Source organism: Tamandua tetradactyla, chromosome 9 (assembly GCF_023851605.1).
Source record: "Tamandua tetradactyla isolate mTamTet1 chromosome 9, mTamTet1.pri, whole genome shotgun sequence".
NCBI classification, from domain to species: domain Eukaryota; kingdom Metazoa; phylum Chordata; class Mammalia; order Pilosa; family Myrmecophagidae; genus Tamandua; species Tamandua tetradactyla.
The window spans coordinates 91,143,966-91,159,206 of NC_135335.1; the positions used below are offsets into that span (position 1 = coordinate 91,143,966).

Sequence of the window (15,241 nt, forward strand, 5' to 3'; positions counted from 1 at the left end):
ATTAGGTTCCTATCTTTTTAAAAATGTTCCATTTATGGAAGTTTTGAGTATTGTGTCCCAAATCCCATTTTTCCCATACTCCCAGTGGTTTTTCTCATGCGATTTTGCAGTGTGGTGATTTCTGGGGGAACATATCGGCTGTGTTATAGCAGAATTGACTCTACACTGAAATTATTCAGTCATCTCTATTTGAATCATCTTTATCCCTCATCCTTTTTTTTTTTGTCAAAATTTTCCTCAATGGTAGACTAAAAATCAATGTAACATAAAATATCTTTTATTATGCTTTCAATTTTTATCCTCGATTACCAGATTTTAGGTACACTAGAACCACTCCCTGAGAAGCCAGTTAAGAATACAGGTTTTATGATCCATCTCTGATGGTTGTGATTCATTAGCCATCTTTCTTCCTGGCACACTCTCTGGGTAATTCTGATGCAACTAAGGCAAGCGGCTCACTGCCCTGCACTCTTCCACTGGTGTACACATATATCTACAATGTCATAAGCACCCTCTGATTCCCCTTTCTTACCACACACACACACACACACACACCTGAATGTCAAAAGCACACATTTATCAAGCATCTGGTTCATGGAAAGCACTGATGAGGAGATAAAGGAGTATAAGATATAGTCTAATATTACATCTGCTTCTCCCAATCTAATGGGAGAAGCGGATATGCACACCATTGAGAGCAACCTAAACTCGAGTATGGATAAGGATCATTCATAAACCTTTTTAAAAATACACATTTCCAGACTCCACCCCTGACCTACTGAATCAATATCCCTGGGAAAAGACCCTGGGAAGCCTTTCCTAAAACTTCATCCCTGGGTGATTGTTAGGTAGTTAATCTGGAACTGCCCAGCAAACAGGTGAGTTGACAGCTTGTGTAAAGAATTTTATTTAAGACATGAAGAGAGTGCTCTGAGGGACAGACATGAGCGAATAGAATTCTATTCTTGGCATGTTTGGGGAATGCTAAGGGTCACTGGAGGGAATACGGAGGGAAGAATAGTACAACACAAGGTGGTTGAGTAGATTGATGGATGATGCATTTAATTCACTTAAAAACACATATTCGTGAGGCACTGTTTTAGGTTGTTTTTAAACATTACCCTGTGAAAGGTTAAACAATTACCCTTAAGTAACACTTAAGAGAATATTGCAGGGAAGAAATAAGCTAGCCCCCTAAAAAAGCAGAACAGATGGATTTGCTTTAAGTTTAAATGAGGATGAGATCACTAAGGACTCCATGGACCTGGGAAGATGTCATAAGAGTTGTTGGACAGAAAACCATCCTAGACCTTAGGAAAGAAAAAAAAATGACCTGTTCCTATTTTATAGTAATGTTTTTTCCTTTTCGCCTGTGTTCTCATCTCACAAATGTGCCAGCTCCAATGGTTCTCTTGGCCTGGGCAGAACTTTGACCCTGAAGATTCCCCAGAGCTGACCCCATTCAATGTTCGGGAAGCCTAGGTTGGAAATCGAGGCAGCCCTATGATGTCTGTTACCTGGCAGCACTGGTTGTAAAGAAACAGGACTTGAGATACAATGTCTTGATCCACCCTGGAGAGAAGCTGCTTTTTGGGAGCCTGGAGGGCCACGGCTCCGTAGATCACCATAATATCAGTCTTGCTCAGGCTCCTTTTCCCGGAGAAAAGACCCTGAAAACCAGGAAAGAGACTTGGAAAATGTGACTCAAGGAGTTTCGTTTTCCTTCATGTCTTTCCCTAGTATCATGACCAATATAGGGTTTAAGGGACAGATTGAGTTGATTAAAATGGGCCTAAAACTCATATGCTCTTGTTTACCAAATTAAGTGACATCAGTTATGGATCAACCAGGCTTTAACAGAGGTAGCTATGAGAAGATGTGCTAATTTTTAATGCTCAGGTCCCTCTCTTACAGGGTGAACAGAGCATATACAATGGAAGTTGCTCAAGAGACTCAGAAGATGGTAAAGGACAGACCTAGCTATATTTAGAGCCCATTATAGCTCTGTGACTGAAAAAAGTGGAGGAGACCTTTTATATAGCTGGTCATCTATGGCTGGGACAGTTACTGGGGTTGGACTGTTCCGACCTGGAATAAGAATCTGAGACAGGAGTGAGTATAATTTGGAGAAAGCCTATTCCTGAAGGAATCAATTTACCCTTGTAATCACCAGTGTCTTCAGAAGAAGATATTATTCCTTTTACCTTACATCGATTCATGAAAAACTTTTCCTGATCTTGGAATGCTTTAAGAACTTTTAAAACAACATCCAAGTGGCTCTCAGCACAGTATCCTAAAATAGATGCTGTTCCCTAAAACCAGAAAAGGCATGGGATTTTGAGTTTAGACATTCATTTATTCAATAAATACTTATTGATCAGCTATGATGTGTCAACACTCTTCTGGATGCTGGGGATACAGGAAGGAACAGAACACACCAAAATCCCTGTTCTGGTGGAGCATGTAACTAGGGGAAGCGACAGGAAAGTGATAAGGAAGTGGCCAGGAAGTGACATTAAATAAATATGTGAATTCAGTAAACATGTAACTATGTGGTTTGTCAGATGGTGATAAGTGCTATGGAGAGAAGAAAAGCAGGAAAAGGGAATAGCTGGTGAGAATGGAGGAGAGTTTGAAATTTAAAAAAGTTGGTTTAGATATGATATAATTTATAGGGTGAAGTTGAACCCTGAAATAAGTTAGTAAGTGAACCATTGGACTATTGGGGAAGGGGTATTCCAAACAGAGATAAAGTAAGTGCAAAGACCCTGAGATCCACCAAGGAGGGCAGAGCTTCTAGATTGAAAGATCATGAAGGCGAGCAGTGCAAGGTGAGGAGGGCTTTATAGGTCAAGCTAAAGATTTTGATCTTTTTATCTTATCTTGATGGAAGCCAAAGGAATGTTTTTTAAGCTTGAGTTGACTAACATTTCAAAAGATAACTCTGCTTTTAACTGTATTGTATCTTAGGTGGTTAAATTTTTGGAAACTGGTAGCATTTTTTTCTATAGTCCAAAATTATATTCCCTTTCATCTATATTCTTCTCTCCCCACTTCTCTTGCCTTAAACTGATTTCACCACAGTCCTGTCATGGTAATTTGTTCATGAATCCTATTATATGTAATGTAATACATGCTTAACCCTGCCACAGCCACCACGAGAACTCAGACCAGACCACTGTCCCCATGGTCTCTACCAGCACTGTTTTAAGTTTTTACATGCCACCTACCTTCCATCATCAGAGTAAGCTTTGAATAACTAGTTAAAAGTTTCTGACATCCTTGTGTTCTTTGATCATGGACTAAGATATAAACACTTGTGTCTTATCTTTTAACCTTTTTGTATTCTCAACCTATAATGCTCTGTATTTTTCTTTTATAACTTATCTTCCTAGCTTCTTGTCCTCTTCCCAAACTTTCCTTCTGTCATTTAAGTCTGGCAAAATCCATGTCCTGGATAAATCTAATTTTTCAATCTCCTATCACCTATCCCTACATCTTGTCTGTTGAATGTTTTTGGAAAAAAAAAGTAACACCACTGTGAAAATGGGTGGCTGCAGAAGTTTATGACTTCAACTTCAACTGGACCCTCAAATCTGCACAGATATCTACTTTTCTCTCTATAATGTCTCAAAGTTGCATTCTCAATCTCCAATCTTTCTCTCCCCTGAAACTCCTCACTAAGCATAGTACATTCCAGATACATAGTACATTCCAGATGGATTTTATTTTTCCATATTTTACTTTGGAAGAACTTGAGGAAAATGTATATACTATGTTGTGGAGACAAGATTTGAATCCAGTTAGTCTGACTCCAGAATTGGAGCTCCAAGGTTATACGAATGAAGGAGTCATGTGTAGATTGAAAGCCAATTAGCCTCACTGAGGTTAAAAAAATTTTGTATTGATGTTTTACTTTTCCAGAGGTCATTTATTAAGCAATTCTAGTGTGGGGCATACACTTAAGAATTAGAAATGGAGTACAGAAAAGAACTTGAAAAGCTCAAATGGATATCAAAAAGTTCATCTTCAAATGCTGCAAAATCTTCTGACTTTGAATGAGAGCCTTATTTTACGCTTATCTCTAAAATATACTTACTTTATTTTCTAACCCATGGCAGAACTAAAAGAGCAACTTAGATGGGTGAAAAATGGTGTAAGGGAAATAGCACCAAGCATATTAAATGATAAACTGAGTACCTGACAAGGAAGAAAGAAAAATGGTAATACAAAGGCAGTTTCAAAATTCAGTAAAGTCCAATGATTTGTGACCATTAAGTGTGGGGGAAAGAATATTTCAGAATTCTTGAACACACTACAATAATTTATTTTCATATTAGGTCTTTATTAATGGTATTTGTTCTATAAACCCATTTTTAAAATTTTTATTTTCCATAACACATTCTCTCTTTCCTCCACATTCATGTATGCTCTCCACTCTAGGCTAGGGTAGGGAGTGGGCAAAGGTTCTCTCTAAAAACTCCCCAAATTATACTTACATCCTCTCTAAGTTGAAAATCAGTAGTTTGCAAGGACAATTTCAGCTTGCAAATGAAATGATTTGAATGTTTACAATGACATTCTATGTTATAAAACCAAGGTCAAAGTACATTAAAGATACTCTTGTTTAGCAAGAAAGATAGAAAAATATTTTTTCAACATTTTTACCAGCTTGGATAACTAATGTAACATATGCATTGAAACAGGGAAGCCTCATTTTCCTGAAAAATTCTATTGGACGATTCCAAATACATTCATGGATAATTCTAGATAAATAAAGCATCATCATAAGACCTGTGGGAGGCTTTGTGGATGGGACTAATCATTGTCACAATAAAGAAATTGAGAGAAAGGGGCTTTACCTGTCGCTGGTCACCAAGTTGGGTGGGAGCAATTAGAAACTCCTTCACCTGTGAGCTCACAAAGTCTACATCTTGGCAGCATGCTAAGGTGGTCCCCAAGGCTTTCCAAAGGAATTTCTGAAAAGCAAAAGATGCATAATAAGATGTTGAAGGTTGGAGAGCAAGACTGCTTAACGATGGAAGGAGAACAGTCGTCTGAAGGACAGAAATTGAGGTGACACCTACTTAGTGTACCTCAAGCATTCTCTCTTCTTGAAATGGTTTCTTTCTGGTCCATCTCTGCCCCCCACAGGCTCCTCTGCACACCTTTGATGTCTTGGGGTCCATCACTATAATGCCTTTCACTCCCTATTGTAATCTGAAAATTTTCTTGTTTGTATCGATGCTAAACTGTGAGTTCTTGGTAGCAGCAGGTCTTATTTATTATTTCTCTTGTATGGTTCTTATAGCTAATAAGCACTCAGTAAATGCTTACTGAGTAAACAAATGCAAAGAAAACAGGGTTATTTTAAAGATCACATTGTCAGATAGTCTCCACTTCCAAAATATGTTATCTTAGCGTATAGTTTAGGTGATTTCATCCATTATAGCTTTGAAAAGAACCCTTAGTAAGTTCTACTGCAATCTCTCTCCCAGGTGTAGGAGGGGTTGGCCAGAAGTACTGTCAGAACAGTGTCAGGGGTCAAGGACAAGTCACCTAAGGAGAACTGACTATGTCTTCAATAAAGAACTCTGTGAGTTGGCAAGGGAAAGCTCCCAGTGGAGGAACATTGGCGGGAGAGCATGAGGGGAATCGGTCTGTGGCTGCCACATCCCTTAGATGGGGTGAAGATGTTAGATTCTTTACACCAGCCTTAACCTAGTTACTTCTGTAGTTTCAGGATAGAGGAAAGACTGAGTCAAATAGGACATGACTTTCCTGTTCTCTTTCCCTAGAAGCTGTACAAAATTTAAAGCTGTGCTTGGGTAAGTGGGGCATCCAGCAGTGGCCTTATGTTTGAATGCCACATATGTTCATATGTACGTATCTATGTATTTGTATGTATATCTACAGTCTTGTGGAGGTAAGATATGAGGAAGAAATTAGCAAGAGGAGGTATTTGCCATATGGATAGAAAAGTAAGGCCAAGGAGCCTTGATTTGTTTTCTAAGATTCAAATCAATTATGGCTACATATTATCAGCTTGACATCTCTTTATTTAGAATCTTCAACTTGACACACACAAGGACAGAATTTTGGCCAGTCAGAGGTCCACTCCAAGAATTCTCCGGGGCTCAAAGGGTTGTAGTTATTGTGATGTCATTATTCCTCAGAAGGGAATCTATGGCTCAGAGGAAAGCAAAGGCTAGTAGAAACAGAAACAGAGCTAAAGTCATACAAGTCAGGGGAAGCTGTGGAAATCAGACTGAGTTGGGATGAGAGTGGAACAGAAGGTGATGAAACAGTTGGAGTGGTGGCTATTATCTCAACTATAAGAGGGAAAGTTGCCTCCATCATACGGAGAATCTGACTAGGCAACAGCCACTCCACTCTTGGTTGTCCATATGTTAATGAAATTGTAATGAGGAAAATTGCATACAACTGAAGTAAATAGTCATTTGGGGCAAAGTTGGCAGGGTATATTTAACTCTACCAGGGGGAAGAACTGAGTAGGTGTCTGGAAAAGTCTTGTGCTGAAAAAAAAAAAAAGATGCCATGAAGGGGAAAACACGACTTATGTGTAAAGTGTCAGCCTTAGTGCCTCCTGGTGTTGCTAATCTGTTGCATCTCTGCTGATTTTACTCAGATTCGGCATGGTATATTCTTGTTTTGGAACTTGGCATGGAATACCAGAAACCAGGAACCTGGCGTTAGGTAAAAATTTGGCAGATTGCAAATATAGCCATAACTTTTCTATCCTACCTCTGCTGAGCTATGGGACTTTACTTCTTCCATCAAAAAGATTGAGCATTTTTTTCTCAGTTCTTAAGTTTGGGCTGGTTCTGTGACTTTCTTTGGTGGAAATTATAATGTGTCAGTTATCAGTCTAGACCTCAAGAAAACTTGCATATTTCATTGCTACCCATGATAGCAAGCCTGAATTAGCCTGCTGGAAGATGAGAGACCACAAAAATTACAAAGTTGTCTCATTCTAGACCAGCCAGCCCCCAGTCAACCTTTGAGCCAGGTGGAGATCAGAACACTGACCAAACTGCTAATCTACAAAATTGTGAGCTAAATAGTGGTTTCATTTTAAGCCATTAGGTTTGGAGGTAATTTGCTGTGCAGCAAAAGCTAATTGATATACTCTTACTTTCCTGGTGTGCAGTGTAAATATTGAGACTCATTTACGAAATTCATTGGAGTAACCTTTGGGCCTGGAAGCCCTTAGGTGAATGGTATTACCTGAGGTATAAGGCTAGCTCATATGATAAAAAGATGAGGTATTGCTCACCAAATCTTCCTACTGGATGCGTCTGCAGGCTTGGCAAACCTATTTGGAGATTTGGAACTTTGTGCCAAGTTAGAGACTCAACCAGTGGGGGGGAATTTTGAAAATTACATATGAGTAGAGTTGAAAGTTGATAATAATCTGTTGGAAAAGATGCTTAATACTGGACTTTATGAAACTTAGGAAATGTTTTTCTGGAAAAATAAATCTAGGAATGATAATACCATAATAATGATTGAGATATAAGCTATTTTTTTAAATTGAACTCATGTCTTTCGCCAGGCATGTCAATAGTGACTTTATACACTTTGTTTCATTAAACCATCGTAACACAACAACCCTCAGAGGTGGGAATAGTTTTTATTTTATAGATGTGAACACCGAGGCTCCAGAAATGTTAAATAACTTACCTAAGGCTACATATGTAGTAAGTAGCAGAACCGCATTCAAATCCCATTTGGAATAGATGGCTACAATGTGCAGAGTTAGACAGAAACCATTTCGATATGGAGGAATGGAAGAACTGACTGTTTTAGGATTTTTTTTTTTAGCTTTAAGTAATGTTTATTTTGGCAGACTGCTTTTTAGCCAGCCTTACAAGACTGATCCAAAGGGCACTAAAATATAAATGACATTAAATCCAGTGCTGGGGCAGAAACCGCTATTTGTCTTCCAATATCCATTATTCTTCCTCCTCTAGTAAGAACCCCTGAATTTTAGTCAGGCACATTGCTATCCTCTAGACACTACACTTCCCTACAGATAAGTGTGTCCCTCTCACTAAAGTTTGGCCAAATTCGATGTAAAGCAAAGTGATATACAACTTCTAGGAAGTGGCCTTAAAAGGAGGAAGCCCCTTTTTATAACTAGTGCCCCCTCCTTTTACTTGCAGAGCAGACAAGATGGAGCTTGAGCCATCATTTTGGGCCATATGGTAAATCCTGATATTTCTTAGATGAAAAACCAACCTTTTCAATGGAGTTGTTGTTGTAACTGCCCATTTGCTGGCTGAAATCCCTACTCAGTTGAATGGTCCAGGCTGTGTCACTGATCTTCCATAAAGTTTCTTTGAGCAACTGTTGTAGGAAGTGGAAGTTAGATATAAAGGTGACTAACGTGCTTTCTTGGTACTTTTTTGCTACCTTATTATTATTGTTATTTTTACTTATTATTATTATTTTTTTGCATGGGCAGGCACCAGGAATCAAACCCAGGTCTCTGGCATGGCAGGTGAAAACTCTACCTGCTGAGCCACCGTGGGCTGCCCTGGATTTTTTCCTCTTAGTTTATTTAAAAAAAAAAATCATTTTATGATATGTTCTGAATTCCCATTAAGAAAAAGAGACGCATTGTGAAAATAACCCCATGTAAGCACAGGCCTTTTTCTCCTCACAAATAAAAATAGCAGAAAGATTTAAAATAGAAACAAATCAAATCTTAAACTTAGATCGAAGGTAAGTTTTGATAGACTTGTTAAATATATGTGTCAATGATATTAGTTTTATAAAATGCTGGGGGAGAAAAAAGGAGGGCTATTTTTGGATTAAAGAGATAAAGGTCTTGAAGAAGCAACTAGATGTAAGAGCACATTTCTGCCAACTCGAATTCCAGTAGCTAAATATTCCTGGCTTCACCAATTGTTGTGAGCCACAGACACAATCAGTCCCTTGAACCCATGCCCTTCCTCATCAAATAATCATGAAGAGGTGCTTTTGTGTTTTGGAGGACAAAATCTACTGCAGTTTTTAAAAATCTATTATTTTCCCCATATTTTCTCTATTTTAAGCTTAGAAAAAGGACACAGTGTTGAAACAAATGAAAGGCATTGTATGCAGTTTCTTAAGAAGTTAACAGCCTTAGAAGTTTAAGGGAAGAAGGTTCTTGCAGACACTTTTGGCAAAAGAAAGCTAGAAGTATACCCAAGGTTGGAAGAGGGAATAGAACTCTGAAGTCTTCCTGGTAGAGAAAGAAGCTTCCTTTAATAAAGCAGATATTATTATTATTGTTTTCATCTGTAAAAATCTTTTTTTTTTTCATTTTTTTTTCTGTTTGGGGACTTTTCCCCCCATTGTTGTTTTTTTAAAGCTATTTAAAAAAATTGTAAAATATAACATATATACAAAGCAAAGAAAGAAAAAAATAATAGTTTTCAAAGCACTCCTCAACAAGAGGTTACAAAGTTTGTCATGGGCTAACATACCATTCTCTCAGATTTTTCTTTCTAGTTGCTCCAGAATATAGGAGGCTAGAAGAAATCATTTTTTTTCATCACAATTAACTTTTTTTGTGAAAAATAACACATATACAAAAAAAGCAATAAATTTCAAAGCACAGCACAACAATTAGTTGTAGAACAGATTTCAGAGTTTGGTATGGGTTATAACTCCACGATTTTCAGTTTTTATTTCTAGCTGCTCTAAGATACTGGAGACTAAAAGAAATATGAATTTAATAATTCAGCAATCATGTTCATTTGTTAAACCCTACTTTCTCTGTATAAGTCCACCATCACCTCTGATCTTTCTATCCTACTCTTTAGGGGTATTTGGGCTATGGCCATTCTAACTTTTTCATGTTGGAAGGGGCTGTCAATAATATGGGGTAGGGAGATGTAAAGCAATTATTTTAAAAATATTAGCAGAGGAAAATGACAGGAATTTTGAGAAACGGAGAGGAGAAGCCAGAATACAAGAGGGAGGTAGATCCTAGAATTGGGGAGCAGGACAGTAGAACAGTAGTTTTCCAATTTTGTATTGGTTTAGAATCACTTGTAGAATCTGTTAAATATGTCAGTTCTCACACATCACTCCCAGAGATTCTGACACTCCCAGACATTCTGTAGGCTCCTGAAATCTTCTCTATAAAGCCAGTGTCCAATTCTTGTCTGGGATGAGTAACCCATCCTAATTTGATTTGGCATTGTCCGTGGCACTGCTTATTTGTTGTACAGGTTTATAAAATTTATGGATGAGAGAAGGAGATTCCTTTCTGTAAAGGTGACACATTATAGCCTTTGTTTTTTAAATATTAGGAAAAAGACAGTGAGAGGCACATAAAGCAGGAAATGAAGTTGTACTGAGCATAAAAGTGAGGTAAATAAGGCAGTTGTAAGGAGATGAAAAAAAAACCCTGAAAATTTGAGAAGATTCAACAAAGAAACCAAAAGAAATACTAGTAAGTAAAATCTTCGAAATTGTCTTAAACTCTTAATCAAATCAAAGACTAAAGATTGCTGTTCAAATTATGGTGATTTAAAGAGCATAATCCTTAAGCAACTACTTAGAACATTCTAGTCCTTTTTCCAAGAAGAGGAAGGGTTATGACCCTTTGGAATACAGTTCTTTTTGTTAAGATAGGTGACTTTACCTGATGTCATCACACCATCATCATCAACTAGTCAAGAAGCCACCCTTACCTGAAGCAGCATGGTTTCCCATAGCACGATACTAGGGTTTCTTCCTAGAAATAGAAATTGATGCAATAACTGCCAAAAAATAAAGACACAAGTTTTCCCTCACCAGATCCCCAGTGGCTGCTGGAGATCCATTTCAAGCTCCTTCCTTACACAGATGATATTTACTATGCTGACAGTTTTGAAGTGCTAGTCAGATGTACAGAGGGTCTTCAATCCATGGTACAATCTAGGCTTTTTTGCTAACTTCAACATCATCTGCCCAAATGTCCATATTTTAAGTATTCTAACATGAGTGAGTAATAATAATTCTCTAGAACAATGCCAAAACCAAACAACTTTCTAGATATAAGAGCCAAAGTGAAAGTTCTTATTAAAGACATTACCCACTAGATCGTCTGTGAGTTATTGGGTGAGGAAAAGAACATTAAGAATCAAGAAAAAATATGGCTCTCTACATTGTGTATCATATTCATTGTTTTTATTGCCTAAAATGAAAGTTGTTTTTATTGCCTCCTTGGATAGAGACCTGAACCCACTCTTCCGTACCTTCCAGAGGCTGCAGGAGCTCAGGTAAGCGTGTATTCCATAGGTCTACCAATTTTGGGTGGATGATCTCTGGCAAGATCTTCAAAAGTCCTATTGCACCAACACCACATAAAGTCCCTAAACCAGCAAGCATAGATATTACCTGAAGAATAGAAGAGAAAATGCTAATCAATTTCAGGGGAATTTAAAAGGCCCACCTACCTTTTTTTTTAACCACTGTTTTGGATTCCTTTGATTCCTATACTGGATAATTGTGGTAGTTAGGTTCAGGTGTCAACTTGGCCAGGTGAAGGTGCCTAGTTCTGTTGCTGTGGACATGAGCCAATGGTACGTGACCCTCATCTGTTGCTCATTACATCTGCAGTCAGCTAGGAGGTGTGCCTGACGCAATGAATGATGTTTGATTTAATTGGCTGGTGCTTAAATGAGAGTGCGCAATATAACACAGCCCAAGCAGCTCAGCATACCTTACCTCGGCACTCGTAACTCAGCCCAGGCCTTTGGAGATGCAGAAAGAAATCACCCTGGGGAAAGTTGTTGGAACCCAGAGGCCTGGAGAGAAGGTCAGCAGAGATCACCCTGTGCCTTCCCGCAGAAGAAAGAACCTCAGTTGAAAGTTAGCTGCCTTTCCTCTGAAGAACTAATGAAATAAATCCCCTTTATTAAAAGCCAATCTGTCTCTGGTGTGTTGCGTTCCAACAGCTAGCAAACTAGAACAATAATCTTTTAAAAAATTGTCACAGCCTATTCTTTCTTATTCTATTACAAATCTAGTATTTAGACATTCTATCACCTAACTTTTTTTTTCCCTGAGGATAAAGGTGAAAAAAATGCATGGAAGACATCAACCAAAGATAAATGGTAGGTACAAACACTCAGCTATATCTATTAATTAAATAACGACATGTGAAAATAATGCTTGAGCAAATTTTACAAATGTGACTAAAGAAAGAGGGAAGGGAAATTCAAACAATAAATGTAGAATTCATGTGAATGGTACTCTGGATCAGATTCAGTCTATGCTTATTTTAAAATTATAAATGAAGTGCAACAAGGATTTCAGAATGGGAAGATAATCTTGTCAGTAATAAACCTTCACGAGTGCCATTAGTATAGCAGAGAAGTTATCATGCCATTTTAGTTTCGGTTTTCCCTTGGTAATTTTTATTTTCACTTATTTGGAACTGAATTATCTTCATCAGCTTAACTTTATCCCACTTTGGAACTGTGTAATTCACTCACCAGAAGTCTGGCCAGTAACTGCTGTGGTGAGGGAAGTTTCACTAGAAAGAGAAAACAATTTTCATTATGACTGTGGGGGCTAGAGGAATTCAGATTAGGGTCGGGTGTAAGATGAAAGTATTGTAGCCTTTCTGGAAATGTCTTTCATAAGATAAATGTGTTCCTTTGTTTTTGAATATACAAACCAGCTCCAGTAGAGATGACAAGTGCTGTTGACTCCCTAGCATTCTGCTTCTTCCTCTCCTCTGCCATAATCAGAATTCTGATGATATTGAACAGGTGTTCCAGAGTTCCTGTATATTCTGCAGGAACCACAAAAGTCAAGATTCTTGGCCATAGTACCTGTGGAAAACATAAGGCAAGATGAAAGGATTGTCTATTCTCTTCCATTATTTCTCCATGGCCCTCACTCTGTGTTTCCCTCTGATTTAGTCATTTTTCTTTCATTTGCTATCATTTTGCTATTCAGGCCAGGTCAAAATGAAATCATTAAATAAAATCTCTGCATTGGAAATTTATTTTCACACTTTTCAGATTCAGCATTGGTCAGTGACTTTCTGTGGGGTTGTTGCTGGAATTTAGGGCAGGACAATTCTTTGTGAATGACTGTTTCCGGCACTGCAGGAGGTTTTGCATTCCTGGGCTCCACTTACTAAGTACCTGTAAGTCCCTTAGTCAATGTGACAACTGGATATGCTACCACATATTTCCAGAAGCTCTAAGGGGGAGTGGGAATGCCAAACTGTCTGACTGTTGCCAGCCAACCTGTTCTCACACCTGGAGCCTTTGGTTACACAAGAGACAGGAGCAGCTGCTTAACACTTTCATGAGTATCCCATCCCGATCTGAGGGAGCTTCCTGGGAGAAAGGGCCCTGCTTCATGTTTAAACTTCAATTTCCCTGCAGAGCTTTAGACAGAGGATCAAGAAACTGCTCCTAACTGATGATGACGTTGATGATGATAATGATGAATTTCCCTAGGTAACTGGGGAAAAACTAGGATCAGAGGCTGTGAGATGAATATACAGTATCAAAACAAACACCATTCTCAGAGACCTCATAGAGGCAGATGAGAGTCAGCTGGTCTGGAAATTTTCTCTCCAGCAACACTGATAGATTTTTTTGATTTTCTCTTTAAGATTTCATTTTCAGTACTCATAAAATACTTCTTTATTTTTCATTTTCTCACCGTTTATATAAAATATCCTTGATTTATTTTCCAGGAGAAGAGGGTTTTCTTCAAGAGCACACAGCTCCATTGATCATAGAATTAGTGAGGATAAATACAAATGGATATACACCGCAATCCCAGAATAAAATACTGTCAATGATCTCGTGGCATCTATTATAATAGCACTGGACTAATTTTGGGGGAGGCATAGTTTAAGAAGAACAAGGTTTTATTTACCTAAATATTTCTTTGCCTTTGAGAAAACATTTAAAGAATATCTTTGCCTAAACAGTTTTAAAAATTCACATTTATTTTGGGGATATTTCTACCCACTTACTTTAAAAGAAGGGATTTCTTGGAAAATTGGATTCCACAATTTGAACCATAAGACAACATTAACTGCCTGCGAAATGCCGTCTTTGTTTATGAGCCAATTGCAACCATAGCAGGCTTGTGAATCTGCTTAAGGAAAGAGATCCTATTTCCTTTCCAAGTCATGAATCCTCTCAAAGTGATGGGTAGAGGATTGGACCCCAGCAGACACTCAAAAAATGTTGAGAGAATCAATCTTGGTGTTGTCAACAATGAGTTTTTAACTATATACAAGACCTTTGGAGCTTTGTTTTCTTATTCTGTCTGATTATAAGAATCACTTGGTTTGTTTAAAGAAAACATGGATTTCCCGGCTCCTCCCCTTGAGGTTCAGATTAATTAGGTCTCAAGTAAAAGCCTAGGAATATGTACATTTAACATCTTATCGGATGAATAGGAAAGTTCGGCATTCACTGCAATAGGACAGAAACTTACTGCTCAATAATACAGTAATATGTTAAGGTACTAAAAAATTGTCATGTGCTACCCAGATATAAGAGATTATTTGGTTAATTCATTCACCATGTGTTTTTGCAGTCCCACTGTGTGCCAGGTACTGAGCATCGCAATGGGCTTCCTCTAGTCAGGGCAACGAAGAGCTAATGATACACGGATTACAAACTCTTGTATTGACTTCTAAATGAGCAGAGCTTTAGAAATGTGATTAAAGTAACTATTGAATGGCTATGGAATAAATAAATATATATTTTCTCATTGAAGTCGGAAGCAGGGTGTCAAAAGACCTCTTACCTGAGGCATTCCAATGACCAGTGGGTCCAGGGTTTTTAAGACCTTGAGGCTTGTTTCTTGGACAGATTTCTCTCCATTCTCATCCTCTCGGGAGTTTGTTTTTGTCAATTTCTCCTTTAAGAGAGATGAAACCAATAACTTGCTGATAATCCCTCATGTTCTTTCCTACTGAATTCTTGAATGTGTTCTCTGATTCTGGAGTGGAGGATGTAGTCACTTAAGGGGCTCATGGAACCCAGGCATCGTGTGCCCCAGAATCTAACCCCTGGTTTAAAGTGTCCCATGGAGGAATGGGTTAGAAACGCACCCCTTGCTCAAACAGGAAATCACACGTGGTAAGGATCTTTGAACTGGAGATACTCCCACTCTCCCTCAGGCCTTTGAGAATCACTCTAGGATGAAAACAAAAGTTTCTCAAAGGCACTGCCTCCTAGTGGAGTGGCTTATGATT

General features: G+C 38.2%; 1 protein-coding gene and 1 long non-coding RNA gene across 2 annotated transcripts in view; one reads left to right on the forward strand and one right to left on the reverse strand.

Moving 5' to 3' along the window:
• The window catches only part of MROH2B (maestro heat like repeat family member 2B), a 57,453-nt gene that overhangs the window by 26,054 nt on the left and 16,158 nt on the right, over positions 1 to 15,241 (reverse strand). Inside the window, exons 13-21 of the mRNA XM_077117067.1 lie at positions 14,791 to 14,904; positions 12,683 to 12,839; positions 12,498 to 12,538; positions 11,256 to 11,397; positions 10,710 to 10,753; positions 8,263 to 8,370; positions 4,863 to 4,979; positions 2,205 to 2,312; positions 1,518 to 1,670 (exon numbers count right to left, since the gene is read on the reverse strand). Of these exons, the coding sequence (XP_076973182.1) occupies positions 1,518 to 1,670; positions 2,205 to 2,312; positions 4,863 to 4,979; positions 8,263 to 8,370; positions 10,710 to 10,753; positions 11,256 to 11,397; positions 12,498 to 12,538; positions 12,683 to 12,839; positions 14,791 to 14,904 (984 nt within the window). The remainder of the gene's footprint in view (positions 1 to 1,517; positions 1,671 to 2,204; positions 2,313 to 4,862; positions 4,980 to 8,262; positions 8,371 to 10,709; positions 10,754 to 11,255; positions 11,398 to 12,497; positions 12,539 to 12,682; positions 12,840 to 14,790; positions 14,905 to 15,241) is intronic.
• Positions 6,172 to 12,039, forward strand: LOC143647259 (uncharacterized). Its single transcript, XR_013157939.1, has 4 exons — positions 6,172 to 6,296; positions 6,650 to 6,717; positions 10,326 to 10,468; positions 11,232 to 12,039. It is a non-coding gene; the product is annotated as an uncharacterized LOC143647259 (long non-coding RNA).